Here is a 24,202-nt window from a genome sequence, read left to right on the forward strand (position 1 = left end):
TGTCCCTCCCTGGGGACTATGGTCTGTGCTTTGGGGGTGTGTTTGGCACAGGGAGGGTTGAGGTCTCACTCCCAGCTGTGCCCTGGCCATGGTTGGCACTGGTGGGGGTGCTGGGCTGGCAGGATGGGTGCTCATCCCACAGCACAGGGTCTGGCAGGGCGCTGGGTTCAGCACTGGTGACTCCATCTGTCCTTGCCGGGGGCCCTGGCACCCTTCCCAGTGACAGTGACACTGCCCAGCAGTGGGTGCTGACCCTTCCTGGGGAAGGGGGAGAGCTGGAGGGGGAGAAACAGGACCCCAGCCCCAGCAGAGGGGATGCCACCCGTGCCGTGTCCCTTTGCTGGCAGCGGTGCCATGGGGCTGGGTAATGATTAGCAGGGGGGTGAGCATGTGGGGAATAGCAGCCAGGCTGTGTTTACCCAGCACTGATAACCCTGGGCCCGGGCTGGGGACACCCCAAGGGACACCCCAATGCCACGGGCACCCTGCCACAGTCAGCAGCCAGCTTTGATCCTTGGCCTGGCCAGAAATGAGGAGACCAAAAGGGAGAGGACGTGACTTTCCCACCTTCTGCTCAACCCTGCAGTGACAAAACAGGAAGCCTGATGTGGAAATGCTCCTGTTTATTCAACCCCAAGAAAAAAAAACAAAACAACAAAGCCCAACATAAATCAGGAGGGCAAAGGGCCAGGGAGCATCTGTGACCAACACCAGGGCTCCTGTGTCAGCCACCCATCCCACCTTGGCTATGACTCCTGTGAAGGGAGAAGGTGTGGGGTCAGGGAGCTGTGGGACCCTCTGCTTGTCACCCCACTGAGGCAGAGACCCCTCAGGGCCAGCAGCCTCAGCCCCAGGAGAGCCACGGAGCAGTAACCCTGGCAAGGAGGGGGCAAGCTGCAGAGTGCTGACCTCCAGAGTGTCCTCTTCCACCCTCTCCCCCTTCTCTTCATCCTCCTTCTTCTCCTCTTCATCCTCCTTCTTCTCCTCTTCATCCTCCTCCTTCTTTTCCTCTTCATCCTCCTCCTTCTTTTCCTCTTCATCCTTCTGCTTCTCTTCATCCTTCTCCTCCTTTTCCTCTTCATCCTCCTCCTTCTTCTTCTCTTCATCCTCCTCCTTTTTCTTCTCTTCATCCTTCCTCTCCTCCTTCTCATCCTTCTTTCCCTCGCCGTGTTGAACCTGAAAGACAGAGCTGCCCCCCTGTCCCCTGCCTGTGGCAGCAGTTCCCTGCCCTGTGTCCCCATGTCCCCATGTCCCCTGCCCTGTACCTTGTCCTGGGGGAGCTGTGTCTCTATCCCCATCTTCTTCATCTCTGCCTGGATGGTCTCCAGGTACTCACTGCGGGTCCGGGCAAACAGCTCCTGGGGGGTCTCCTCCTTCTGCCTCTCCTCCTCATCCAGATCCAGGACCACAGACTGGGCTCGCTCCTTCAGCCTCCTCTCTCGGTACCGGGCCTCCAGGACCTTCTCCCGCCTGGTTTCCCTCTCAAACATCTGGAGGGGTGAGGGGTGCTGAGGAGCAGGGGGCTCTGCCCTGAGCTGGCACGGTGTTTGGTGGCTGGGAGGACACGTACGGCGTTGGCAGAGTTCTTCTCGTTCCTCTGGAGGGTGCAGAGCCCCGAGGAGATCTGGAGCAGGGTGATGGTGCCCAGCTCAGAGCCACAGGCTATGACACTGCCCGTGTCCTGCAGGCACAGGCTGTAGAGGGACTCGTTGCAGACCTGGGGAGGTAGGATGGGTGTGGGCACAGAGGCAAATCCACCTGGTTGACACTAACAGGAGACTCCGTGGATGTTTTGGGGCATTTGGACTCCAGGTACAGCTCTGGGCTGAGGGGACAATGCTGCTTCATGGAGCTTATCCCGGGCTCCATGCAGGCAGGGTGGGACTTGATCCCTGCCTGCTCCGTGCCAAGCCCCCAGCTCCCTCCCCAAGCAAGGGACCCAACCTTCACACTTAGGGTTGGCTCCTTCTGCTTGAAGAGGAAGTCCCAGACATCCAGAGTCCCGTCTGACTTGGCAGTGAAGAAGACAGCTGGCTTCATGGTGCTCCAGCATCCATCCATCAGGTAGGAGAGGTGGTTCCTGCCAGCAGACACGAGGCAGTGGGGATGGGCTGGTGGCCTCCATCCACCACGGCTCCTGCCTAAACAGCACCTACAGCCACCAGCCCAGGCCTGGGCACACTTGGTGAGGCTGCTTTGGGGACTGTCCCACCACCTGAGCAGACCAGACCCTGCCGGTTGTGTGTCCCTAACACCCTTCCACAGAAAGGAACAAACACACACCCACACTTACTTGGTGCACATAATTGGGGATTCCTTAATCTCCTCTGACCAGATCCGAGCAGCCCAGCCGCCAACAGTCAGGAAGATTTTGGGGTAGAAAGGGTTCCTGGTCAAGGTGTAGATGGGTCCAATGTGGCCCGTGTAGGTGCCAGTGATTTTTTCCTGGGGTGTCTTGGCCTTCCGGTTGCAGGCGATGACGATGCCCTGCTCTGTGCCCACCATGAACTTGGTGGGCTGGGGGTGGGAGCAGGAGAGAGCAGCTACAGGAGGCTGAGGACCCCCTGGTGCAGGAGGGCAGCAAGGCACCCCTGGGGAGGGTGCTGGTTGGGTGCAGAGAGGGTGGTCCTCAGGGTAGGGCAGGGCTGCTCACCAGGGTGGGCTCAAACTCCAGGGTGGCAGCACCCAGAGCATTCTTCAGGACCTCATTCCCACTGATATCCAGGATCATCTTCTCGGTGGGCTCTGACAGCTTGCGGATGTCCCACCACAGCACCTGGGGGGGACAAGCAGTGGCAGGGGGCTGCTGAGGCAGAGGGAGGGTGGCGTGCCCTGTGCCAGCCCATGGTCCCCTGTTCCCTGCCCCTTACCTGCCCGTCAGTGGAGGCTGAGAAGCAGTCAGTGCCTGTTTTGGACTGCAACCAGATGGCTCCATACACGGGGTCCCTGTGGCTGACCTCCACGGTGGACACCTCCACGGGCAGCTCTCCTTTCCTGATGTCCCAGTAAGCTGGGAAGGAAAAGGAGGTGTCAAGATCTGCACCAGTTCCCTTTGCTCAGCTCCTTTGCTTGCCAGGAGGTGTTGGTGCTGTCCTGCTGCCCTCAGGGGTGATCAGGCAGCTGGACACGAGGGATGCTCGGCTGGGGCCATGCCACAGGGGACAAAGGGAGGTCCCTGCTCTCCATCACCCACAGTGCCAGCCCCATCAGAGCCCAGTGTTGCTGCAGACAGCCAGGAAAGCACTGAACTGAGAGCAATTAAACCCAAGGGCTGGGCTGGCTGAGTCAATAGCAGAGCTGTCAATGAAGCTGGCAAAGAGGGGCCCTCTTTCAAGCACAGGGACAATGTGGTGCATGAAGTGATGGCAACACCTCTGGGCTTTTGCCACACAGAGACACGAGGTGGGAGCAGGGCATGCGTGCTGCTCAGCTGCCAGGTCCAGAGATCCCTGCCAGGGGCTGCCAGGCACTGTGTCCTCCTCCTCCTGGGGACCTGGGCAAGCTGAGCACCTCCCTGTCTCCTCTGCAGGGCTGTGACACTGATGCCATTTCATCCTTTGTGAGTGCAGGGGTGCTGGAGCCAGGCTCCTGCTGCAGTAAAACAAAGCCTCGTTAGCACAACCTCACACTAACCCCCCCTCCTTACTTATCTGCCCGTTGTAGCATCCTCCCACCAGGATGTTGTTGTCCTTGGGGTTGTATTCCAGGCACACGAGAGGGGATGAGGGCGTGAGAGACAGCTCTGGGTTGTTGGGATTTTCTACCAAGAAGGGATGAAAAAGAGCAAAGTGTAACTGCAGTCCCATTTCTCCCCTTTTCTGCATCGATCCGTGGGCAAAGCAGAACCCGAGCCCCTGTCCACCCCCCCTGGAGAGCTGTGGGGCTTCATTACACACTTTGAAGATGCAAAGAGCTTCCTCAGCAGCAGCATTACCCACTGCTGGGTTTTCCCTTCCCCTCACCAAGATCCCAGATGTAGGAGTCAAAGCTCATGTTCCTCGTGCTGTGCTGGAACTGGAGGTTGGAATAAGCCACGGCCAGTTTCTCGGAGATGTTGGGGTTCCAGGAGATGTGTGTGGCCATCCTCTTGATTACATTTGGATCCCTTTTAGAGAACAGGACACCAAGGGAAGATGTTGGTTTGCTAACAGCTCTGGCACGCCCTGGGCTGTGTCCCAGAGGAAGCTGTGGGCATCACAATTAAAATGAGCTGGAGCCCTGGAGCATCGAGTGCAGGAAATGATTCTCCTGGGGGCTTGGCAGGGGGGAGAAGAGTTGGTGGTTTAATAAAGCCTTTCCAGTTATATGTTTCTAAGAATCCAATGAAGTTACTGGACCTGACTTCTAGAAACAACCTCACAGCCCCTGACATTTGGAAATAACCTTCAAGGCACCAAAAAGAATAAATCCTGCCTAGAACACTGCTGGAAGATGCTCAGAGCTGGGACTGTGCTGCCCCTCCTCATAGGGCCTGGGCAGGAGGGGACAGAAGGGATGGAGCCATGGAGCAGGGGGCTGCAGAGGGTCTCTGCCCCCACAGAACAGCCCAGAACTCCTTTAAATCCATCAGGTTTCCTCCTCCTTTGCCTCCAAACACTCAGCAACCTGCTTGGGTCCTGGTGAGCCTGGCTGCTTGTGCTACCTGAGGATGTTGATGGTTTTTGCACAGGGGGACTCATCCTCCAGCTCCACCATCTCTTCCTCCTCAAAGTACTCCTCGTAGATGTTGATGGTGTTGTTCTGCCTGACGTAGTGCTCCATCAGCTGCGGGGGAAGCAGAGGCAGAGGCCAGGGAGCTGCAGAGGGGAGGGTAGGAGGGTTCTGGGAGCAGGAGGGGGGACAGGCAGGACCTTACGGTGCTGAGGTGCTCGATGGTGTTGACGTAGTTTTCCTCTTTCTCCACTTTTTTCCGGAAACGTGCGGTGTGCTCCTTCTCCTGGGGGTTGATGTCCTTGGGCCAGCCGCCCTCCACGTGGTTGATACCGCGGGATTCCACCTCCATCCTCTCCGTGTTGACCTGGAGGGTGGCACAGAATAAAGGGTGCAGGAACCTGAGCCCCGGGGGTGCCGACCTCCCCTTTCCCCCCTGGCACGGAGGGGACCCCGAGCACCCACCTCGTGTGCCGCCATCTCGCTGGTGTGCTGGACGCTGCTGTCCACGGGGCTCCTCAGGATGAAGTCGCTGGCCAGGCTGGGGTCGGGGGGGATGTCCAGGGTGACCTGGGCCGGCCAGTCGGAGAAGTTGCATGGTCGCCCGAACTCGCTGCGCTTCCGCATGTACTCGAAGACAATCTCCATGGCTGCCCTGCCAAGGGGGGCCCGGGCACCCCCACAGCCCCCAGACCTTGAGGGGAGACCCAGGAAGCGATCGGGGGGGCTCAGGGGGAACCCCCTCCTCCAAAGGCCCGGGAGTCCGGCGGGGCCGCGGCCGCGTTACCGTTGCCAGGCAACGGCCGGGAGGGCGCCGCCATCTTGGGGAGGGCGATGTCACGTGACGGCCGCAGCCCGCCGCCATGTTGGGAGGGCAGAACCCGGCTAATGAAAGGGGGGGGGGGGGGTAATTAGCGCAGGGAGGGTTAATTAGCGCAGGGGGTGGGGGGGGTCCCTGCCCCACGCCCCGACTGTGTTGGGGTTGATGGAGGCCGAGCTGTGCCCCGTCCCTGTGTGCGGGGATCCGGCCGGCAGCACTTGGCTCCTGCCACGGGGCTCGCAGAGGGATGGAAGCCCAATTAAAAGTGTGTTAATTGCAGCGCCATGGCGGGAGCTGGGCTGGCAGCGAGGCCTTTGTGCTCCCCATGACCGTCCTGGTCCCCAGGGCTGGGATGGGGCAGCAGGGAACACGGCGGCGGATGCAGGGCAGGCTGGAGAAAGAAGTTTAGTATAAAGTGATTTATTGTCTTTTCCCCGTACAAACCAGGCTGGAGCCCTGGTCCCAGGCTGAGCCCTGGGGTTTGATCACATGTGGGGCACACCAGCTCTCCTACTGTTACATCCAAACGTTAAAAGCCAAAAAAAAAAACCCCAAAACAAAACAACAAACCCATACAAGAAAAAAAAATTAATATAAAAATCCCCTGACGTTTCCAACAACCGATGCTGGGAACAGGGACTGAGGGCGTTAGGGGTCTGCAGGGGTTATCATTATTATTATCATTATTATTATCATTATTACAGCCCCCCGGATGGCTGCAGGGTGTCCCCCCCTGGTTTGGTTATCAGAAGTGGGGTTGGAGGATGGGGAACCCCCCAACAAGCCAGGAGGTGTCTGCTCATTGCAGTCAGGGAGGAAAAGGCTTCGTCTGGCTCCAGGGACACCCAGGCAGCCCCCGAGCCCCTTCCCTGGGATTCGTGTCCCCCCCAGGGCTGTCCTGCAGGAGGGGGGTGCCAGCCCGGAGAGATCAATCACCAAAACGAGCCCAAAACCCATCCCCAAACCTTCCACCATCACACACCGTGCCGGGACAGAACCGAACCACAGCTCTGCCTTGCAGAGAGCCCCTAAAACCCGGGAGGGAAGCAAAGGGAAAATGGCCAAACCCTCCCTAACCCTACAGCCCAAGGTGGGGACAGCGAGGGGGAACAGGGGAGCCCTGGCAGGGCTGTCCCCCTCAGGGGTGACAAAGCCAGCGGCAGGGTCTGGGGTCCCCGGGGGTTGGTTCATGGCTACGGCAGCCATGGAGCTGCAGACCCCTCCTCATGGGGCTGGGGGCAGCGTGGGGCAGAGGGATCTGAGGAGGGTCCTGTCCCCCATGTCCAGCATCCCCGGGTGGGCAGAGGAGAAGCCATGGCAGAGGAGAAGCCATGGCAGAGGAGAAGCCATGGCAGGGGACACGGAGTGGGACATCTCTGGTCCTGGTCCTGGTGCTGCCGGGTGGGGTTGGGGTCCGGAGTCGCTGTCAGCCATAAGGCAGGGAAAGGTGAGGCAGAGCAGGAGCTGTCCCTGGGGGGGTGTGAGGAGGTGTGTGGGGCTTGTCCTTCCCACCACGGCTTTTCCAGATGTGTCTTTGGTTTCCGGGATGGAAACACCGGTGGCTTTTCCTCCTGGGGTGAGCTGCCCGGGGCCGGCGCCTTACGCGGGGCACTGGGTGCCGTGGGGCCTGAGGTGCTCATCGGTGACAGACAGGTAGGTGGCTCTCATGCTCGGGGAGTACTGTGGGGAGAGGACACGGGGGTCAGCACACCCCCCAGATCCCCCCACCAACCCCCATCCTCCCCACACTGCCGAGCTGCTGGAGAAAACCTGAGGATGGAGAAGGAAAATTGCTTCCCGTCTGTGTGAACCCCAATCAACCTGCCAGGGGACAGACCCCCCACTGCTGGGTCTCCCCAACCTCTTAGGGGGCTGGAAGAGCCCCCTCCCCAAGCCAAGATGATTTCCCTTTGTCCCTTCCCAGGTGCTGGACAGCTTCATCCCCTGCCTGCCCCAGCCCACCCTGCCTGCAGGCTCAGCCCCCAGCACAGCCTGGATGAATTCAACCCCAAGGGACTCATCCTGAGGGGCTCCCATTAGGACACATCCCAAGGGAATGGGGTAGCAGCAAGCCCCTGGCAGAGGCCAAAGCCCCCAGCCCCCCTCTCCAGCCCTGCCAATGCTGATTTCAATTCTGCAGGAGGGGTGGGGGCATCCCAGCCCAGGCATTAAGGAAGATTATTCCCAGTTTGTTACTGTGGACCGTGGAAGTCCTTCCTCAGGGATCTGAATCACGGTTAAATTAGACCATTCAGGGCCAGGAGAAATGCTGAAATTAATCCCCCTCGTTGCACCCCCCCATCCCAAGGAAGAGCCTTGCCAGCTGCTGGGTCTGCACAATCGGATTACAGCTTCCCGTGGCTCCACGCTTTCACCTGATGGCAAAAATCTCCTGGGAAGAGGTGAGGAAAGTGTCCCTGCCGTGCCCCTGGACCCCATGGTGCCACCACCCTGAGGGACAAACCCAGGGGGGGCACTGCTGCTTGGGATGGAGGCACCAAAGCTGCTTAAATGCTGCCAGAAAGGGAACGGGGGAAGACTGTGCAGAGAAGAGACAGGGAATATTCCCACTCCCAAAGCATGGGAGCTGCAAATCCTCTTGTACTTTGTCCACACTGGGGGCAAAAAATGGTCTTGCCCCTCCTGAGCCCTCCCCGAAAACAAATCAGCCCCAAAGGAGAGGGGATAGAGGGAGGCAAGGGGGAGGAGGATGAGGAGGGAACGCAGCTGCTGCCCCAGAATGAGGAGGGAGAAGGAAGTGGCTGAACTTACTCTTGATGGGCAACTTAGCTCCAAAATAATTGATGCAAGAGAAATTAAAAGTAATAATAATGAAATTAAAAAATAAAGCAGGCATTAACAGGCAGGGTGGGTTAAACAAACAGCAGGGAAATGTAAACACGCCCGGGTGGCTGGGACAAGCGCCCTTTGACAGTCAGAATAAATAAGAAATAAAGCAGAGAAGAGCAGCTGAAGGGACTATTTTGGTCTCCTCCAAGCACGTGTCTGGTGCCCTCTCTCCCTGCAGCCATCCAGGAACTGGGTTACAGAGAGGGGCAGCAGGATGCTCTCCCAGATGGGGCACATCCTCTGCAAGGGCATGAGGAAGGGACCAAGCTTACCCCTCCCTGTCCCCCCCCCCCATCAGACTGTGCTGGTCCTTGGGGCAAACATCTTCCTGGTGAACAGAGGGGATCCTCACCGCCCCCCCATCCCAGCAACCCCCCCGGGGTGTCACAAAAAGGATTTGCCCTCAGTTGTCCACCGTACCGTGGGGGGAGGAGAGGCTCTGCCGATCAGGGGGACGTTCTCGTAGCGGGGGTTCCCACCGAAGAGCACTGCTTGGTTCCTGGGGGGGAGCACAGGGGGACCCCCACCCTCACCCTCTGTCCCCAACAGAGAGAGGATGCTTCACCCCAGAGGTGAAGCCAGGGGGGGGTATCAGCGGCTGCAGAGAAGGAGAAGGGAAGGGATGGGGGGTCTCACATGTACTCGGAGACGGGGGCGTTGGAGATGGTCTGTGCAGGGGGGTGCAGGCTGCTCTGGCTGCCCAGGCTGCTGCTGTAGCTGCAGAAGCTGCGGAGCTGCCCCCGGGCTGGGTGGGGGATGGCGATGCGACGGGCCTGGGGGTTGAAGGGATCTTCCTCATCCATATCATCATAGTCCTGGTCCCTGCCAGGGAATAGGAAGGTCAAGGAAAGGGATTTTCCCTCTGGGGTGCTCCCCCTCGCCCCCTCTGCAGTGCTGGGTCCAGCTCTAGGGTCCCCAGCACCAGAAGGGGATGGGAGCTGCTGGAGAGACTCCAGGGGTGGGCATGGAGATGCTGGAGCAGCTCTGGAGCCAGGGTGGGAATTGGGGGTGTTGAGGCTGGAGAAGAGAAGGCTGCAATGGGGAGACCTCAGAGCACCTTCCAGTGCCTGAAGGGGCTCCAGGAAAGCTGGGGAGGGACTTGGGACAAGGGCCTGGAGGGATGGGATGAGGGGAATGGCTTTGAACTGAAGAGGGGAGATGTAGGTTAGATTGTGGGGAGAAATTCTTTGCCATGAGGATGCTGAGCCCCTGGCCCAGGTTGCCCAAGGAAGCTGTGGCTGCTCCATCCCTGGCAGTGTGGGATGGGGCTCAGAGCAAGGGGCTGGGGGCACACACACCCACCTGCCAGCCAAGTGCTTCCAGGCTCGTGGGGTGGCACAGATGATGGCAGAGAAGCAGGCGGCCACCAGCAGGGAGAAGAGGACCAGGTAGAGCAAACCCTCCACCCCATCATAGCAGATGCCAATGAGGGCATCCAGGTAGTCCTGTGGGAGGAGATGGGATGGGGTAGGGCTGGTTTGGGGGGAAAGCTGTGACCCTGGGAACCGCACCCCCCCACCCTGATCCCCCTCCTCACCTTGTGCAGCCCCCGGCAGTCCAGCATGGCCGTGAGCTGGTGCAGACTGGTCTCTGAGGAGTTGAGGAGCTGCTGGACCCCCAGCAGGTCTTTCTGCAGGAGATGGGGGGGTCAGGACAGCACTGGGCAGGGTGAGAAGCAGAGGGGGGGTAGGGGGTCCTGGCTCCCCCCACCCTGTACCTCGGCTGTGGGGAAGAGGGGCAGTGCAAACTGTATCAGGCCCTGGATCTGGATCTGCATGGTGGTGAGGGAGCGCTGGAAGACGGTGAGGACCTAGGAGCAGGGAGCAAGGAGTGGTGATGGAGAGGTTTGGGGCCACCCCCCCGCCCTGGGCAGCACCGAGTGGGGTGCTGGATTCCCCCCTTACCTGCTGGAAGGGGTTGCTCAGGGTCTGCTCACAATACAGGTAATAGTGAAGCACCTCTGCAAAGCAAGTGAAAGGCAGCAGTGTGAGCCCCTCGGGGAGCAGCGTGGAGGGGTGAAACGTGGAGGGGTGAAGTGTGGAGGGGTGAAACGTGGAGGGGTGAAGCGTGGAGGGGTGAAGCACTGCAGCAGAGAGCTCCAGATTCCCTCAAATCCCCAGGCAGGTTTGGGGGGGAACACTGGGGTCCCTGCCCCATCCATGCCCTGGGCCCTCACCCACGCTGATCTCACTGTCTGTCTGGTTCATGATGAATTTATCCGGGGCCACGCAGAAGTCGCTGGTGCCCTGCAGGGATGAGAGGGTCAGGGTGGGGATGGGGAGGGTCCCGCAGCTCCCAGCTCCGTCCCGGTACCCCCCCCAGCTCACCACTGCTGCCGCCGTGTCCACGGCCATGGAGGCCCAGCTGAGGATGAGGGTGAGCAGCCCACAGCACAGCATCCTGAGGGGAGAAGGGTCAGCACGGCCCCGGCTCCGGCAGCTCCGGCACCGCCGAGCCCGGTCAGGGGGTACTCACGTGGTGAGGAGGCAGCGGGAGCGCTTGGCCAGCCCCAGGCAGGCCAGGAGGCAAACAGTGAGGACGAGGAGGAAGAAGAGGAGATAAGACAACCACCTGGGTGCAGAGGAAGGCTCCGTCACCCCCGGGGCCCCCTCCCCTCCCCGGGGCCGCCCCGGCGCCCCTCTCCCCGCTCACCGGTAATGCTCCACGTAGGCGACGCGGTTGGCCAGCGCGGTGAGGTCGGTGCTGGTCCCTTGCCAGGCTGGCAGCCCCGAGAGCTGCAGGACAATGCTGCCTGCCAACTGCTGCATGAACTTGAGGGTCTGCAGGTAATCCCCCCGGGCAGCCAGGAGCTCGTTCAGCCGCCCCAGGTGCTGCTCCAAGCCCACCTGCATCTGCAGAGTGGTGCCGGCCACCTGGGGACACCGGGATGCTCAGTCCTGCTGGGATGGCACTGGGGGCTTCCCCACTGTCAGACCCACACCCAGCAGAACTCTTTGGCCCAGCAGAACTCTTTGGCCCAGAGGAGGCCACGGAGATGATGCTCCTGTGCTGTTAGAGAGACTCCAGAGGAGGCTCTGGAGCTGCTGGGAGAGCTGGAGCAGCTCTGCTCTGGAGCCAGGGGGAGAGAGTTGGGGGTGTTGAGGCTGGAGAAGAGAAGGCTGCAATGGGGAGACCTTAGAGCACCTTCCAGTGCCTGAAGGGGCTCCAGGAAAGCTGGGGAGGGACTGGGGACAAGGGCCTGGAGGGATGGGATGAGGGAGAAGGATTTCAAGTAGGAAAAGGGAAGACTGAGATGATATCTTATGAAGAAATTCTTTAGGGTGAGGGTGCTGAGCCCCTGGTTGCCCAGCTGTGGCTGCCCCATCCCTGGCAGTGTTGAAGGTTGGATGGGGCTTGGACCATCTTGGGCTGGGGGAGATGTCCCTGCCCATAGCAGAGGGGGGGACAAGATGGTCTTTAAGATCCCCTCCCACCCAAACCAGTCTGGGATTCAGGGATTTAATGATACCCTGGGAGAGCAGCCCCACATCAACCCCCCCTTCCTGTGCTTGAGCCAGATCCATCCCCCAGAATAGCCCTGCCATGGCCCCCCCCCTGGGCCATTCCTGGCCACAAAGGCCCCATTCTGCAGGGTGAGGTCACCCTCCCACACTCAGCATGGCTGCCCCAGGGCTCAGCCAGCAGCACAGGATGGAACCGAACCCAAAAGGGGGGATTGATGCAACCCTGGGGGATGTGGAGGGGGTTGGGTGAAGGGACCCTGCCCCAAGGCCCTACCAGTGAGTCGATGCCAGTCAGGGTGTGGTTGGCATGGTCCAGGGCATAGAGCAGTTGGTAGACCCCATCGTTGGTCTCACTGTTCCCATAGAAGCCAATCCCGACGGCCATGCTGCAGGCAGAGAGGAGACCCCCCCCCATTAGAGGGGAGGGAAATGCCCCTTCCTGACATGGCTGCCTTGCCCTGGGGCCAGGGAGGATGAGAGGACACCAGCTGGGGAGGGGACACTGAGGTGCATCCTGGTTCCAGCCAAAGCTGATGGGACAGGGACAGCACTGCTCCCTGCTGTGCCCACGGGGCCGGGGGACACCCTGGGATGGAGCTGGTCCAGGGGTCAGGTTTGAAGCTCCCTCCTGCCAGACCCCAAGCTCCCTCCATCCCCGTGGCAGGTGCTGATAACATGGACAGACACCGTCCCCTTCGTGGGACACAGAATCTAGAGCAGCTCGGGCTCGAGAGGACCTTCAGGATCATCAAATCCAACCTCATCCTAACCCCATGGTTTGGGCTCGGGCAGGCTCCGTGTGGCTGTCAGGGGGCTCAAAGCACCCAGGGAGCTGCAGAACGGTTCCTGCCGTGGGTGCCCTGAGGGTGTGGGGGTCCCCGGGGGGCTCATGCCAAGCTTATCAGTGCCATTTCCCAGCTCCTCTGTGCAGTGCCAGCAGGCAGGCATCCTGCTCCGCCCTGGCAAAACCAAATCCTTTGTCTGGCAAGAAGGTTGTGACCAGGCAGCAAAAGGTCCCTGTCCCATCCTGTCCCCACTGTGCGTGGGGGGCACTGGGTGGCGGGCAGGGGAACCTCCCAGCCCCGGGCTGCCAAGACCTGAGGTGGGTTTGGGAAGCCACCAGAGCACTGCCAGGACAAGCAGTGTCCCCTCACTTCATTGCTCTGATCACAATTAAAGCTGGGCACATGTGGGACCTGCCAGCTGGGTCACACTGCCACCCGCCATCTGCTCCAGGCTGGGATTAGCGACCCGGCCCCGATCCCACTCGGGATTAGCTGGGAAAGGCGGCATGGCCACGGTGGGGACAGGGACAGGGCTGTCCCCATGCCTGTCCTGGAGCTGCCCTGACAGCGGGGGTGTGCAGGAGGTGTCAGGGATGGACTATATTTAATTGCACAGATCTAATTAAAGCGACTCCTGGTGAGAGCAGAGAGACCCCACTGGTGACAGTGGGACAGCTCCGTGTCCCTGTCCCCATTCTCACCAGCAGATGAGCCCGGCGGTGACAGCCATCCAGGTGACACAGCAGGAGTGGGGCCGCTTGACCTCGGGGTCCCGGTCCCTCTTGCAGCAGCACAAACAGATCAGGTAAACGGTGAGGAAGAGGAGGTTGAGGCCGAGGCAGACGGCGGCCACCAAGCCCAGGAACAGCAGCGACTGGGAAGGAGAGAGGGGACAGCCTGGAGCTGCGGCCATCACGTGCTGGCGGGGAGCAGGATGCGGCCACATCCAGCACCCCACGGGACCATCACACGGTGAGGGGCAAAGAGGAAGTGTCCGCAGCCCTGTGCCCACGCGGGGCCATCGAGCTGTGGGGTGCAGAGAAGCCCCCTCCCCATTTAGGGGTCACGGCAGTCCATGCCCTGGGCTGGGGGGGGGGGGCAGGAGCCCGGTGAGCACCCTTTGCACCCCCCTTTATTTGAGGGTCGCGGGATGCGGGGGGGCTGCAGGAGCGGGTGCCAAGGCGAGGGGTGACCCCCAAAGGGGTGGGGGGGCCGGCAGCGCGGGAGGGGATGAAGGGCGCTTTGTGCGGAGCCGGAGAGACGAGACCCCTGCCCCCAGCCCCCAGCCCCGCTCCGCGCAGCCCCCACGCCGCGGGAGGGAAGGGGATGGGAGGGGGTCCCGGGGGTCGGTACCTGCTGGTAGTCGGGGTCCCGCGGTCGGAAGGTGCTGGGGACGGGCTGGAGGCGGAGGTCGCGGTGGGGCAGCCCGTGCAGCCATGCCGCCCACCAGGGCGGGAGGTACGGGGAGCGGGCGGGCGGCATGGCGGGGGCGGCGGGACCGGGCCGGGATGGCGGGGGGCGAGCGGCCACGCCGCGGGGCGATGCCCGGGGAGGGGACGGGAGGGGAAGGGAGGGGAGGGGCCGCCCCCCCAAACACGCCCCCGCCCCCGGGGACGCCCCCGGGACTCCCCGCCCACCCGGGACCCACCCCCCACGGCGGCTCAGTGCTGCCCCTACAGGGGCTGCGACCCCGCTGCGCGGACACCCCCGTGGCCACCTCCCCCCTGCAGAGACACCGCCCTTTGTCACCTCCTTGGGATGTAGGGACACCGCCCCTTGTCACCTCTCTGTGGTTGTAGGGACACCGCCCTTTGTCACCTCCCTGGGGTTGTAGGGACACCACTCATTGTCACCTCCCTGCACTGTCCACTGTCACCTCCCCCTGGCTATAGGGACACCACCCCATGTCACCTCCCTGCACCGCCCCATGTCACAGCTCTGTGGTTGTAGGGACACCGCCCATTGTCACCTCCCTGTGGTTGTAGAGACACCACCCACTGTCACCTCCCTGGAGTTGTAGGGACACCACCTATTGTCACCTCCCTGGGGTTACAGGGACACCACCCACTGTCACCTCTCTGCACCGCCCCATGTCACCTCCCTGTGGTTGTAGGGACACCGCCCTTTGTCACCTGTCTGTGGTTGTAGGGACACCACTCACTGTCACCTCCCCCTCGTTATAGGGACACTGCCCCTTGTCCCCTTCCCCCCCTTAATGCCACCTCCTGCCGCCCCCCCCACCACACCGCAGGTGGCAGAAAGTGACACAAAAGTGACACAAAAGTGACAGGAAAAGCCACAACTCCGATTAACTCTTTTATTGTAACAAAGGTGGGAAAAACCTCGGGATCATTTCAGCTCCTTCACGGACAAACCTGGGGTGAAAAAGAGACCGTTAAGTCACAGGAAAAGATTTGATTGCAGAGCAAGCACAATTGTCCCAAATTGTCCCCAAATTGTCCCCAAACTGTCCCCTTCCTACCGGGAGGCAGCGACTGCTTCAGCTTCTCTGCCTTCTCCTTGTCAGTGATGACCAAGGTGTAGAGGTACCGGCTGCACCGCACCTTGAACTTCACGTTGTCTTTGTTCTTCTTGATCTTGACGGCTTGGGGGGGTGAAAAATAAAAATAATTAATAAATAAATCAATAATAAATCAATTAACAAACCCAGGGATCCCACCCGCCCCGAATTCCCCCTGGTTTGAACTTCTAAATGAAGGAAATTTCTCCTCTCCCCCCCAGATGTTCTGTCTCCACTCACACTTGGCGTCCTTCCTCCTGGCTGTCAGCAGGAAGTCTTTGATCTCCTCGATTTTCCGAGGCTGGGAAGGAAAACGGGGAAGATTCAGCAGTGGGAAAAACAGATGGAAAATCATCTGCTCCGGGAGGCTCCGGGAACCCCTCATCCCCCCACCCACACCCCCATTTCCCACAGACAAGAACCGCACATCTCCAGCCCCGCAGGTACCCCCAGGACCACCTCCCATCCACCCAGGGACCCCACACCCTGCCCAGGGACCCCACACTCTGTTCAGGGACCCCCATCCACCCAAGGACCCCCATCCGCCCAAGGACCCCACACTCTGTTCAGGGACCCCCTGAACAGAGGACCCCCGCCCAAGGACCCCCATCTACCCAGAGACCCCCATCCACCCAGGGACCCCCACCCTGCCCAGGGACCCCCATCCACCCAGGGACCCCCACTCCGCACCCTCTCCCGTGACCCCCAACTCAGGGACCACCCCCCGGACAATGACGTCCCCCACCCCGCCGATGGAACAGACCCAAGGGTTAAGGCGAGACCTGTCAGATCCCCCCCCATTCTCTATCGCCCCCTCCTCACCATGGTTCCGGGCTCAGCTCACTCCGACCTACGACACAAACAACGCAAAATGGCGTCAGCCCAATCCAACCGCCCAACAACAGCCGCCCGTGCGCCCACCCGCCCCCATCGCCCGCCATCGCCTCGCCCCACGTCCCCTCTGCTCCCCAGCACCCCCCCGGGGGCTGCCCGGTCCTGCAGGACCACGGATGGCGGCGGATCCCACCGGACCCCCCCCCCCCAGCACCTCCTCCACTATCCGGTACCTCCAGTTACTGCTTGGACGCAGAGACCGGAAGTGAAGTGGCACTTCCGCATCCGGGGCCTTTAGACTCCCCGTCTACGGCTCGGCCGGAGGGACAAAAGAGCTGCGGCCGTCGTGGCCATCGCGGTAGTGCGATGAGTTGGCGGGGTCTCAGCCCTCGCTCTACGAGTAACGGGGGGGTGGGGGGGGGCTACCGGACCCTCCGGGGCTCCTCGATTATCTCTGAGCCTTCTCCAGGAGTAGGGGTGTGTGGGCGGGTGGTTTGCAGCCTTCCGAGCCCTGCACCAGAGTCCCCCCGAGAGGTGCTGGGGCTGGGTCTCGGGTAAAGCTGTAATGGAGCAGCTTGGCCACAAGAGAGAGCTTCAGGCACAGCTAAAAAACCCCAAACCACCCCAAATCCCTGCAAGGAACCTTGAAGCGGGGACACACCTCGTCCTCTGTGTCCCTCTTCGCTTTGTCCCCATCCTGCTGCGCGTTTTGGGACCTTCTGTGTCCCCCCACCAGCAGCCCCGCTGCTCCCGGGGAGAGGAATCACTTCTGACTTCAGTAATATTATTTATAACCCGAGCGGGTTGAATAAATCAAGAAAAAAATAATTCATTCGTCATGAGCTCGTCCAGGACGGGACCGCTTTATGGTCCACATAAAATAGAACAATATAAAGTAATAAAATGAAATTATTTATTTTACTTCATTTCATTTCATGCCCCCGCATCCCCAGCCCGCAGCTTTCGGAACACACCGGACACGTTTCCCGCTCCTCCCCGCCGCTCGGTTCGGTTCGGTCCCAATTCCCAGCCCCCCATCACCCCCAGGTACCCCCTGGAGAGGGAAAAACCCGCGGGGTTCCGCTTGGGAATCGCCCTGAAGGGATGGGCGGGAGCTGAGGAGTCTTCCTCCTCCTCATCCAGCCTCATCTTCCTCATCCTTCTCTTCCTTCTCATCCTCTTCATCATCATCATCATCATCATCCTTCTCTTCTTCCTCCTCTTTCTCTTCCTCATCCTCCTTTTCCCTCTCACCCTTTCTCCCTCTCGGGGTTTTGAAGCCCGGGGTGGTGCCCAGAGCTGATCCTGGTGTTCAGCATCCCGGCTCTTCCAGAGCATCCCGGGCCCCGTGGGACACTGAGGGGGCAGCAAAAAAACCCCCAACCCAACCCAAAGCCATTGGGAGGTCCCGTTTTCTCCTCTCTTCCCCTTTTGTTCTTTATCTGGGGAGGACAAAGGCAGGAGGCACAGGCTGGAGGTGGGGAACAGGCCTGGGAGGCAGATGAATTCAGCAGAAACAAAAGAAGCTGTTTTCATGGAAAATGCCCTGAAAAGAGAGGGGGGGGGGGGAGTGAATTTGAGGAGGGGGGAGACAGAGCTGGGGAAAAAAAAAAACCCTGAGGGTGGAGGGAGTCAGTTCCCCAGCCTGGTGGTGTGGCTGGAGCAGGGAAAGGAGGATCAGCCCAGCAGGAAGTGTTCCTGCAGGCATGGGGAACTGTTTGAACCTCTGGAATATTTATATTATTATTTTATTTTATTTTTAATTAGGGCTGGGCTGGATCCTGCAGCCACACGGGAGCTGGGAGCAGCACCTGGCCCTGGAGCTGCTCAGGCTGGTTTAGGGGATGGGGAGAGGCTGGAACTGGGGGGTTTGTGGCCTTGCAGCACCAAAACCATGGAATTCCCCAGTCCCACACTGCCCACCAACGCAGCATCCTTGCCCCTGCCCCCCAGAAATCCAAGTGATGCAGAGCAGAAGGTGCTGGGGGGTCCCCAGATGCCTCCCAGGCTCCCCCCCCTGCCCCTCTTCCCCCTCCAAGGGATTTTGCCCTCTTTAGGGAGCTGCTGTGTCCTGTCCCCGTGTCTCACTGTCCCCTGTCCCCCCGATGTCCCCTGCACCCACTCTCGTGGGCAGTCACAGCAGGTGACCCAGTGGTGCTGGGACCCCTATGGGTGCTGCAAGCACCAAAGGTCCCAGACCAGGTCCCTGGAGGGTTCTGGTGGCACAGGCTGAGCGGGGAGGTGACACCAGTGGGTGGCATTGGTGGTGGCACCGTGGGGAGCAGCTGCAGTGCCCTCCCTGGCCCCCCGCCCAGCCCCAGCCGCGGTGGGTGCCATCCTGCAGAGGAAGATGATGGTAATTTCCTCCCCCCTCACGCATCATCTTCCGACTGGGCTGGGGGGGGGGGGGCTGCTGAGGCACTGTCAGCTGCGATTCCATTATCTCCTCCTGCCTGACGCCTTTTTGTTATTTTTTATTTTTTTTTCCTTGTGAAACCTTCATCAAAATCCGTGGATCTAATGAGGACAATTACAGCTCCAGGACAGCTGAACCCCCCCGGCACCACCCCACTGCCCTCCACCTCGGCTGAGCCCCTGGAGAAGCAAGGGGGGGGACACATGACACACAACAGGGGGGGTTTGGGGGTGGGTTTTGTCTCTCTGGGTTGGGGGATGGATGGGGTCTGTGGGTCGCAGGGCTCGGAGTGGGGTGACACTGGCTTTGGGGTCTTTGGTGACACGAGCTGGGGGGGGTCTCAGCACCACTCCGGGCGTGGGGATGTGTGTGTGGGGCTGTTGCCACCGGTGCTCCCGGCAGACCTTTCCCCCCCCCAGACCCTCCCCGGGGTGCCCGCAATGCAGCCCCAGGAGCGGGGGCCACCCCGCAGCTCCCTCCGCCTCATTGTCATTCTGTCCCCGCGCGGTGGCAGCTGCCGGGATGGCAGCGGAGTGACAGCGGTGACAGGTAACGCCAGCACCAGGAGGGGGGTTGGCAGGGAGGACACACGGAGCCTCTGTGCCCACCCCACGGCACAGACCCCTGGGGGGACTGCTCCCAGCTCCGCAGCGCGATGTCCCGATGTGCGTGTCCCCTCCCCGAGGGTGGCTTTGGTCACTGCCCCGTGCCGGTGACACGAGGCTCCCTGTGTCCCCCGCAGATGTCCCCTCACCGCGTTCCCATGAGCAAGGTCTCCTCCTGCTCCTCCAGCATCCTCGGGCACCGGGGGGGACATCCTCCTGCCCGGGAGGGGACATGCCACCTCCCCGAGTGCCATCGGCTCCGGTCCCCATCGCCACGAAGCCGCTGCGGAGTCCCCGAGGTCCCCGATTGCCTCCCGGACGTGTCATAAATCAATCAGGGGGGTGACAGAGCCAGGCGGGGAGCGGGAATGTCACCGCGGGGGGGCAAGGGACCAGCATCACGGTGACACCGGGTCCCCAGCCCCCCCGCCTCCTCCGCTGGCTCGGGGGAAGGCACCCACGCACCCACCCACCCCCCCGGGACACCCAGAGGGTTGAGAGCACCGAGTGGTGTAAATGACACCGGGCCCGGGACCTCCTCCTCCTCCTCTGCCACCCTTTGGGGGGGCTGTGGACTGCCAGCTTGACCCCCAGGTGCCAAAAACCCGGGAAATCCGCTGGAAATGGTGGAAGGGGAGGAAAGCTGAGAGGAGCAGATTGAATCAGGGGCCATTAACAGATTAAATCATTACACACAATCAGATCAAGGCACAAATAATCTGAATAATAAACACGGCTCGGAGGCACCAGCTCCTCCTGCCAGTTTATTTCAGCCAGAAGATGCGGGGCTGGTGGCTGCCACCACCCACGTGGCCCAAAGACAGCTTCACAGCTGGGGACAAATGGAACACTTGGGATGTCCCCACGGGCCACCAGCCCTCAGGAAGCCGGCCACATCCCCGGGGAGATGTCTAGCACCACCCAGCCCCTGCCTGATCTTCATGCCCCCCACAAGGAGGTGGGAACAAAGGCCAAGCGAGGGGCTTGGAACTCACCTTGGCCACCAGCACGATGAAGCTTTTCTTCCCCAAATTCCTCCTGGCCCAGGAAGGCAGGACAAAGCCTGAGCTGCTGCAGCACCACCCGGGGAACAAGTATTATTATGTGGTGTGACAATGTTTGATGAATTCATGTGTGCTGTGGGGAAGGGACTAAGTAGGTGAATAAAGTGTGAATATTCTCTGTGACAATCAATAGCTCTGCCATTGAACCGTCTCCCTGGATGTGACATTTTGATTTTTCTTCTTTGGATGTACTAACCAGATTTATGTCTTCTCAGAGTGGAAAGAGCAGGGAGAGAAGTGCCAGCGGCGGGCTGGAGAGGTGAGGAGGGGAGGGAAGGGTGGGAGGAGGGAGATGGGGTGGGGGCTTGGGGTGATGGAGCTGGGGTGATGGGTTGGGGTCATGGATGGGGTAGGATGGGGTGATGGAGCCACTGTAGGGGTTTGAGGTGATGGTTTGGAGTGATGGAACCAGGGTGATGGTTTGGATGGAGCCAGGGCAATGGGCTGGGGTGGTGTTTTTCGGGTGATGGAGCCAAGGCAATGGTTTGAGGTGATGGTTTGGGGTGATGAAGCCAGGGCAATGGTTTGAGGTGATGGTTTGGGGTGATGAAGCCAGGGCAATGGTTTGAGGTGATGGTTTGGGGTGATGGAGCCAGGGCAATGGGTTGGGGTGATGGAGGTGAGCAATGGGGTGAGAGATAGGGCAAGGAACTCAGAGGTGATGGGTTGGAGCAGGGGATTGGGTTGTGGAGCTGATGCAACAGTCTGTGCAGGCAGGTGGGTACCAGGGTGAGGAGACATCCCGGGTGGGTGCACATCCCCCTGTCACATCCCCCGGGCCCCACAGCTGATGCCTCATCCCCAGCACGGCCAGTTGTTTGGGCTGGTTTCAGCCAGACTGATGTCTTTAATGGCACATAATCGTTCCTCAGGAGTGGCTGATGCTCCTGATCATGGCACCCACCAGCCAGGCCGGGCTGTGCAGCCACGTGTGGAGCAGGGAAAACGGGACCGGAGCCACCAAGTTCATCTGCATTTACCTCATCTCTGCCTGAGGACACCTGGAGATGTTAATAAATGACTGCTTAGGCACTTTCTGATTTTATTTTATTCCTTTTTTATTTCAGTGGGCAATAAAATCATTTTAGGTTAAAATGTAGGACTAGGAAGTGGTGGCTCCAGAGCTTCCCCGGGCACTGGGACGTGCACAGTGCTGGGGCTTGGCGTGGTTTGGAGCTCGTAGCAGGCAGCTTTCCTGCCTCGTAACTTTTGAGTCTCTTGGTTAAATTAACAAGTGGTTTTGCTTTTTGTGTTTGTTTTGGGTTGTTTTGTTGTTTTTTTTTTAAAGATAAAATAAAAGACTTTTAAATAAAATTTTATCACTGCAGCAAGAGGATCCTCCTGGCCCGGTGCCCAACATCTCCAGGATGAATTAGCATGCAGTTCCTCATGCTCTGACTCATTTTATCGCTTAATTAAAGTGATGCTGGCACTTTTGGTTGTTTTTTTTTTTAAATATGCTTTTCCTTAAACAACATGTTTCCTCCCCTGAGCTGCTAGAAGCAGCCGATCACGGGGAGGGAATGAATTTGGAGGAAGGAGCTGACACTTAGCCTGGAAACCTTCCATGGAGGGAAGAACCCGGGGTCCAGGAGGGCCCAGCAGCTCCGAGCTGGGGATGGATCCCATCCTGTCCCATCCTAACCCATCCCCAGCCCTCACCTCTGTCTCCCAGCAGTGCAGCAGCCACTCTGCTCTCCTCCACACATTCCTGCTCAGGGATTTGGGGTCTCCTCTCTCCGTGGCCGTGTCCATCCCTTCCCTGCGGTGCCAGCCAGTTTTCCCGATGGAATTCTGTGCTGCTGCCCCTTCTTCCTCTCGTCCCTCCCGTTATCCTGGCCGCTTTTCTGCCCAATCCCCCCGAAGGCAGGAGCCGGGTGGTTGTAGGCAACAGCTCCCGGTGTCCTGGGGAGGCAGAGGGGGAGGATGAGCCCTGCGGAGAGCTGCCAATTAATTAATGACTGGAGCCACGGCCGCGCCATTAACGTAATTAACGTAACCGCAATTAACGCCGCAGAACCGGCTCCAGCCCCGGGACCAGCCCCGGACCCTCGCCGGGTCGAGGTGTTGCCGCCGCTCTCGCCGTCGTCTTAATTAAGTCCCCAAGGTAATGACACCCGAGTCACGGGCCCAGGGCGATGATGGGGGGGATGAGGAGGGGGTGTGGGGCTGATCTCCCCCCTGGGCTGCAGCCCCTTTGCTGAACCGTGTGAGGAGCAGCGAGTTCTGCATCCTGGGGGCTGAGTGAGCAGCCAGAGAGCTCAGGAACTCTGCGGAGCCTCAGGAACTGCGGGAGCCCCCGGGACCACAACCAGCAGGAGGCTGAGCCAGCCTGAGCTCCGGGACGTCCAGGGATGTCCAGGGATGTCCAGGGATGTCCAGGGCTGGGACCTCCAGGGCTGTCAGCGATAGAACCCCAAGCTCTTTTTCATATCTCTTTTTTTTTTTTTTTTTTTTTTTTTTTTTTTTTCCCCTCCTCCAAAGCACCAAATCATCTTGCTGGTGGCAGGAGCGAGGCCCTTTACAGAGCGTGTGATTTGTGCCCAGTCACCTGGTCCCCTCTGTCCATCATTCTTAATTAATTGCAATGTAATTATGGATTCTGCTTTCCATTATTCATGCCCCTGGCATCCAGGATAAAGCTTCTCTGCCCTTCTGGTGTGTTCCAGCCTGGAGCAGGATGCTCAGGAGAGCTCCTGGCTCTGGTCCTGCATCCCCACAAGCACATCCTGCATCCCAGTGGCCTGGCAACATCCTCTCCCAAAATGTGTGGCCATCACCCAGGATGACAACCAGCACCCATCACCCAGCCACCCTGCCACGTAAGAAATGTCCTCACCTTTTGATAAATCCCTTTTCTTCCCCCTTCTTCCTCCATTAGAGTCAATTTGAGAATGCAAATTGCCACTGGGAATTAGGGGGGCATCCTGGAAGCCCCCAAACCAACCCAACCCCAAAGGAAGCTGTGGAATGAGCCCGTGCCTTTTGCCTGCTGCCCAGCAGATCCTGGGGAAATCCGAATCCCACCTGGCAGCTCCTCCATCTGCTCCATGCTGGGAACATGTGGGTACAAAGCGAGTGTCACTTGTGCTAATTCTGGACAGACGGTGGCAGCTGCTTTACTGCTCCTGGCAGAGCCACACAGCAGCTTTGGCCCGAGGGGAGGGAGGTGGCAGGAGGGGGTCCCCAAGCCACTTGAGGACAGGGACATCCTCAGCTCCCTGCTGTGCTCTCACAGGGGATGCAGAGGTTGGAGGTGGCAGGAACTCCAGTGAAGAGCCCTGATAAATCACAGTGATGTGACTGCATGGCACATCTCAGCAGCCACCTCACCAAAAACTGGACTAACACAAGGCAGGAGAATAACCTGATCTGGGTGTTCTTAGCTCTGCTGCCGTGGTGGCTCTTTGCTGTGCTGGGTGTGGGTTTATCAAATCTTAATTAAATTTCACATTTGGACCAGGGATGGGCACAAGGCTCTTCCTGATGGCCTCAAGCTGGGGGGATGCTGCAGCTCCACGTGTGCCCTGGGCTCACAGAGGGACAGCTGGGGGCTTCTCCAGCCAGGTTTGCTTTTTCCCCCCTACTTTTGATTTTTATGCTTTCCTTTTTCATCCAAACTGGACCCGAAGCATCCTGTTGTAATCCTGGTCACTGTCCCTGTTCTGGTGACAAGGTGACAAACAGCTCTCAGTGAGCAGGCAGGGCTTGGGGACATCATGGCTCAGGGACATTGTGGCACAGGGCTTGGGGACATCCCCCCAAAATCCTTTGTTAAACAGCACTGCTGTGGCTGCTGGGACCTCCTGTCCCCCCCAGCCCCGTGGCAGTTGGTGGCCCCGTAGTGTGGTGGCTTCACCCTCACTCCCAGCCCTGCCAGGACTGATGTGGGGGGCCCAACCCTCACCCCCCCAAGCCTCTGTTCAGCAGAGAGGGTTGCAGAGCCCTGTCCGGCCTGACCTGGAGGAACAAATTCGACAGTTGTATTAAAATGCAAATTTCTGCCGGGCCTGGGAGTTTATCATCTGACTTGTTATACAATTTGCCAGTTATAGAAGAAAAATTACCATAATGGGCCCCTGGGGAATGGTTGTAAAAAGGAGACCAAACATTACTGATCAGCCCATTCCTGTACAATTATCTGGTGCTTTTCTCCTCAGCCCCCCACCCCAATGAAAATTAAACCATCTATA

General features: G+C 59.7%; 3 protein-coding genes across 4 annotated transcripts; all 3 read right to left on the reverse strand.

The window, feature by feature from the left end:
• Positions 1–746: 746 nt before the first annotated feature.
• Positions 747–5,298, reverse strand: DNAI2 (dynein axonemal intermediate chain 2). Its single transcript, XM_030462111.1, has 13 exons — positions 5,116–5,298; positions 4,856–5,017; positions 4,643–4,764; positions 3,963–4,105; positions 3,647–3,760; positions 2,871–3,010; positions 2,654–2,776; positions 2,294–2,517; positions 1,945–2,083; positions 1,571–1,717; positions 1,186–1,490; positions 910–1,135; positions 747–755 (listed from the first exon to the last, which is right to left on the reverse strand). Exons 1-13 carry the CDS (start codon positions 5,296–5,298, stop codon positions 747–749), a joined length of 2,037 nt encoding a protein of 678 aa, XP_030317971.1.
• A 573-nt stretch (positions 5,299–5,871) lies between these two features.
• TTYH2 (tweety family member 2) lies at positions 5,872–14,073 on the reverse strand. Its single transcript, XM_030461984.1, has 14 exons — positions 13,923–14,073; positions 13,271–13,443; positions 12,059–12,170; positions 10,973–11,193; positions 10,796–10,891; positions 10,648–10,720; positions 10,497–10,566; positions 10,225–10,280; positions 10,038–10,130; positions 9,858–9,950; positions 9,623–9,765; positions 8,957–9,142; positions 8,741–8,819; positions 5,872–7,150 (listed from the first exon to the last, which is right to left on the reverse strand). The coding sequence occupies exons 1-14, from the start codon at positions 14,049–14,051 to the stop codon at positions 7,070–7,072; spliced, it is 1,605 nt and encodes a 534-aa protein (XP_030317844.1). The 5' UTR covers positions 14,052–14,073; the 3' UTR covers positions 5,872–7,069.
• Positions 14,074–14,872: 799 nt separating this feature from the next.
• RPL38 (ribosomal protein L38) lies at positions 14,873–16,225 on the reverse strand. 2 transcript variants are annotated; one of them, XM_030461997.1, is made up of 5 exons: positions 16,158–16,225; positions 15,913–15,940; positions 15,331–15,391; positions 15,052–15,174; positions 14,873–14,944 (listed from the first exon to the last, which is right to left on the reverse strand). In XM_030461997.1, the coding sequence occupies exons 2-5, from the start codon at positions 15,913–15,915 to the stop codon at positions 14,919–14,921; spliced, it is 213 nt and encodes a 70-aa protein (XP_030317857.1). In that variant the 5' UTR covers positions 15,916–15,940; positions 16,158–16,225; the 3' UTR covers positions 14,873–14,918. The 2 variants fall into 2 exon arrangements, with proteins under 2 accessions (XP_030317857.1, XP_030317856.1); XM_030461996.1 differs by having other exon boundaries at positions 16,139–16,214.
• Between the last annotated feature and the right edge of the window lie 7,977 nt (positions 16,226–24,202).

The sequence above is a fragment of the Calypte anna genome, chromosome 18, assembly GCF_003957555.1.
Source record: "Calypte anna isolate BGI_N300 chromosome 18, bCalAnn1_v1.p, whole genome shotgun sequence".
NCBI classification, from domain to species: Eukaryota; Metazoa; Chordata; class Aves; order Apodiformes; family Trochilidae; genus Calypte; species Calypte anna.

Coding starts and splice junctions, on each gene's coding strand:
- DNAI2 (XM_030462111.1), bottom strand. CDS start 5,298: ATGGAGATTGTCTTCGAGTACATGCGGAAGCGCAGCGAGTTCGGGCGA. Junction 2,084..2,293: donor TCCCCAATTATGTGCACCAA/GTAAGTGTGGGT, acceptor CGTGTCTGCTGG/CAGGAACCACCTCTCCTACC. Junction 1,491..1,570: donor AGAAGAACTCTGCCAACGCC/GTACGTGTCCTC, acceptor TCACCCCTCCAG/ATGTTTGAGAGGGAAACCAG.
- TTYH2 (XM_030461984.1), bottom strand. CDS start 14,051: ATGCCGCCCGCCCGCTCCCCGTACCTCCCGCCCTGGTGGGCGGCATGG. Junction 12,171..13,270: donor ACCGCCGGGCTCATCTGCTG/GTGAGAATGGGG, acceptor CTCTGCCTGCAG/CATGGCCGTCGGGATTGGCT. Junction 9,143..9,622: donor TGGAAGCACTTGGCTGGCAG/GTGGGTGTGTGT, acceptor ATTCCCTGGCAG/GGACCAGGACTATGATGATA.
- RPL38 (XM_030461997.1), bottom strand. Junction 15,175..15,330: donor CAGGAGGAAGGACGCCAAGT/GTGAGTGGAGAC, acceptor CACCCCCCCAAG/CCGTCAAGATCAAGAAGAAC. Junction 14,945..15,051: donor GAAGCAGTCGCTGCCTCCCG/GTAGGAAGGGGA, acceptor TTTTCACCCCAG/GTTTGTCCGTGAAGGAGCTG.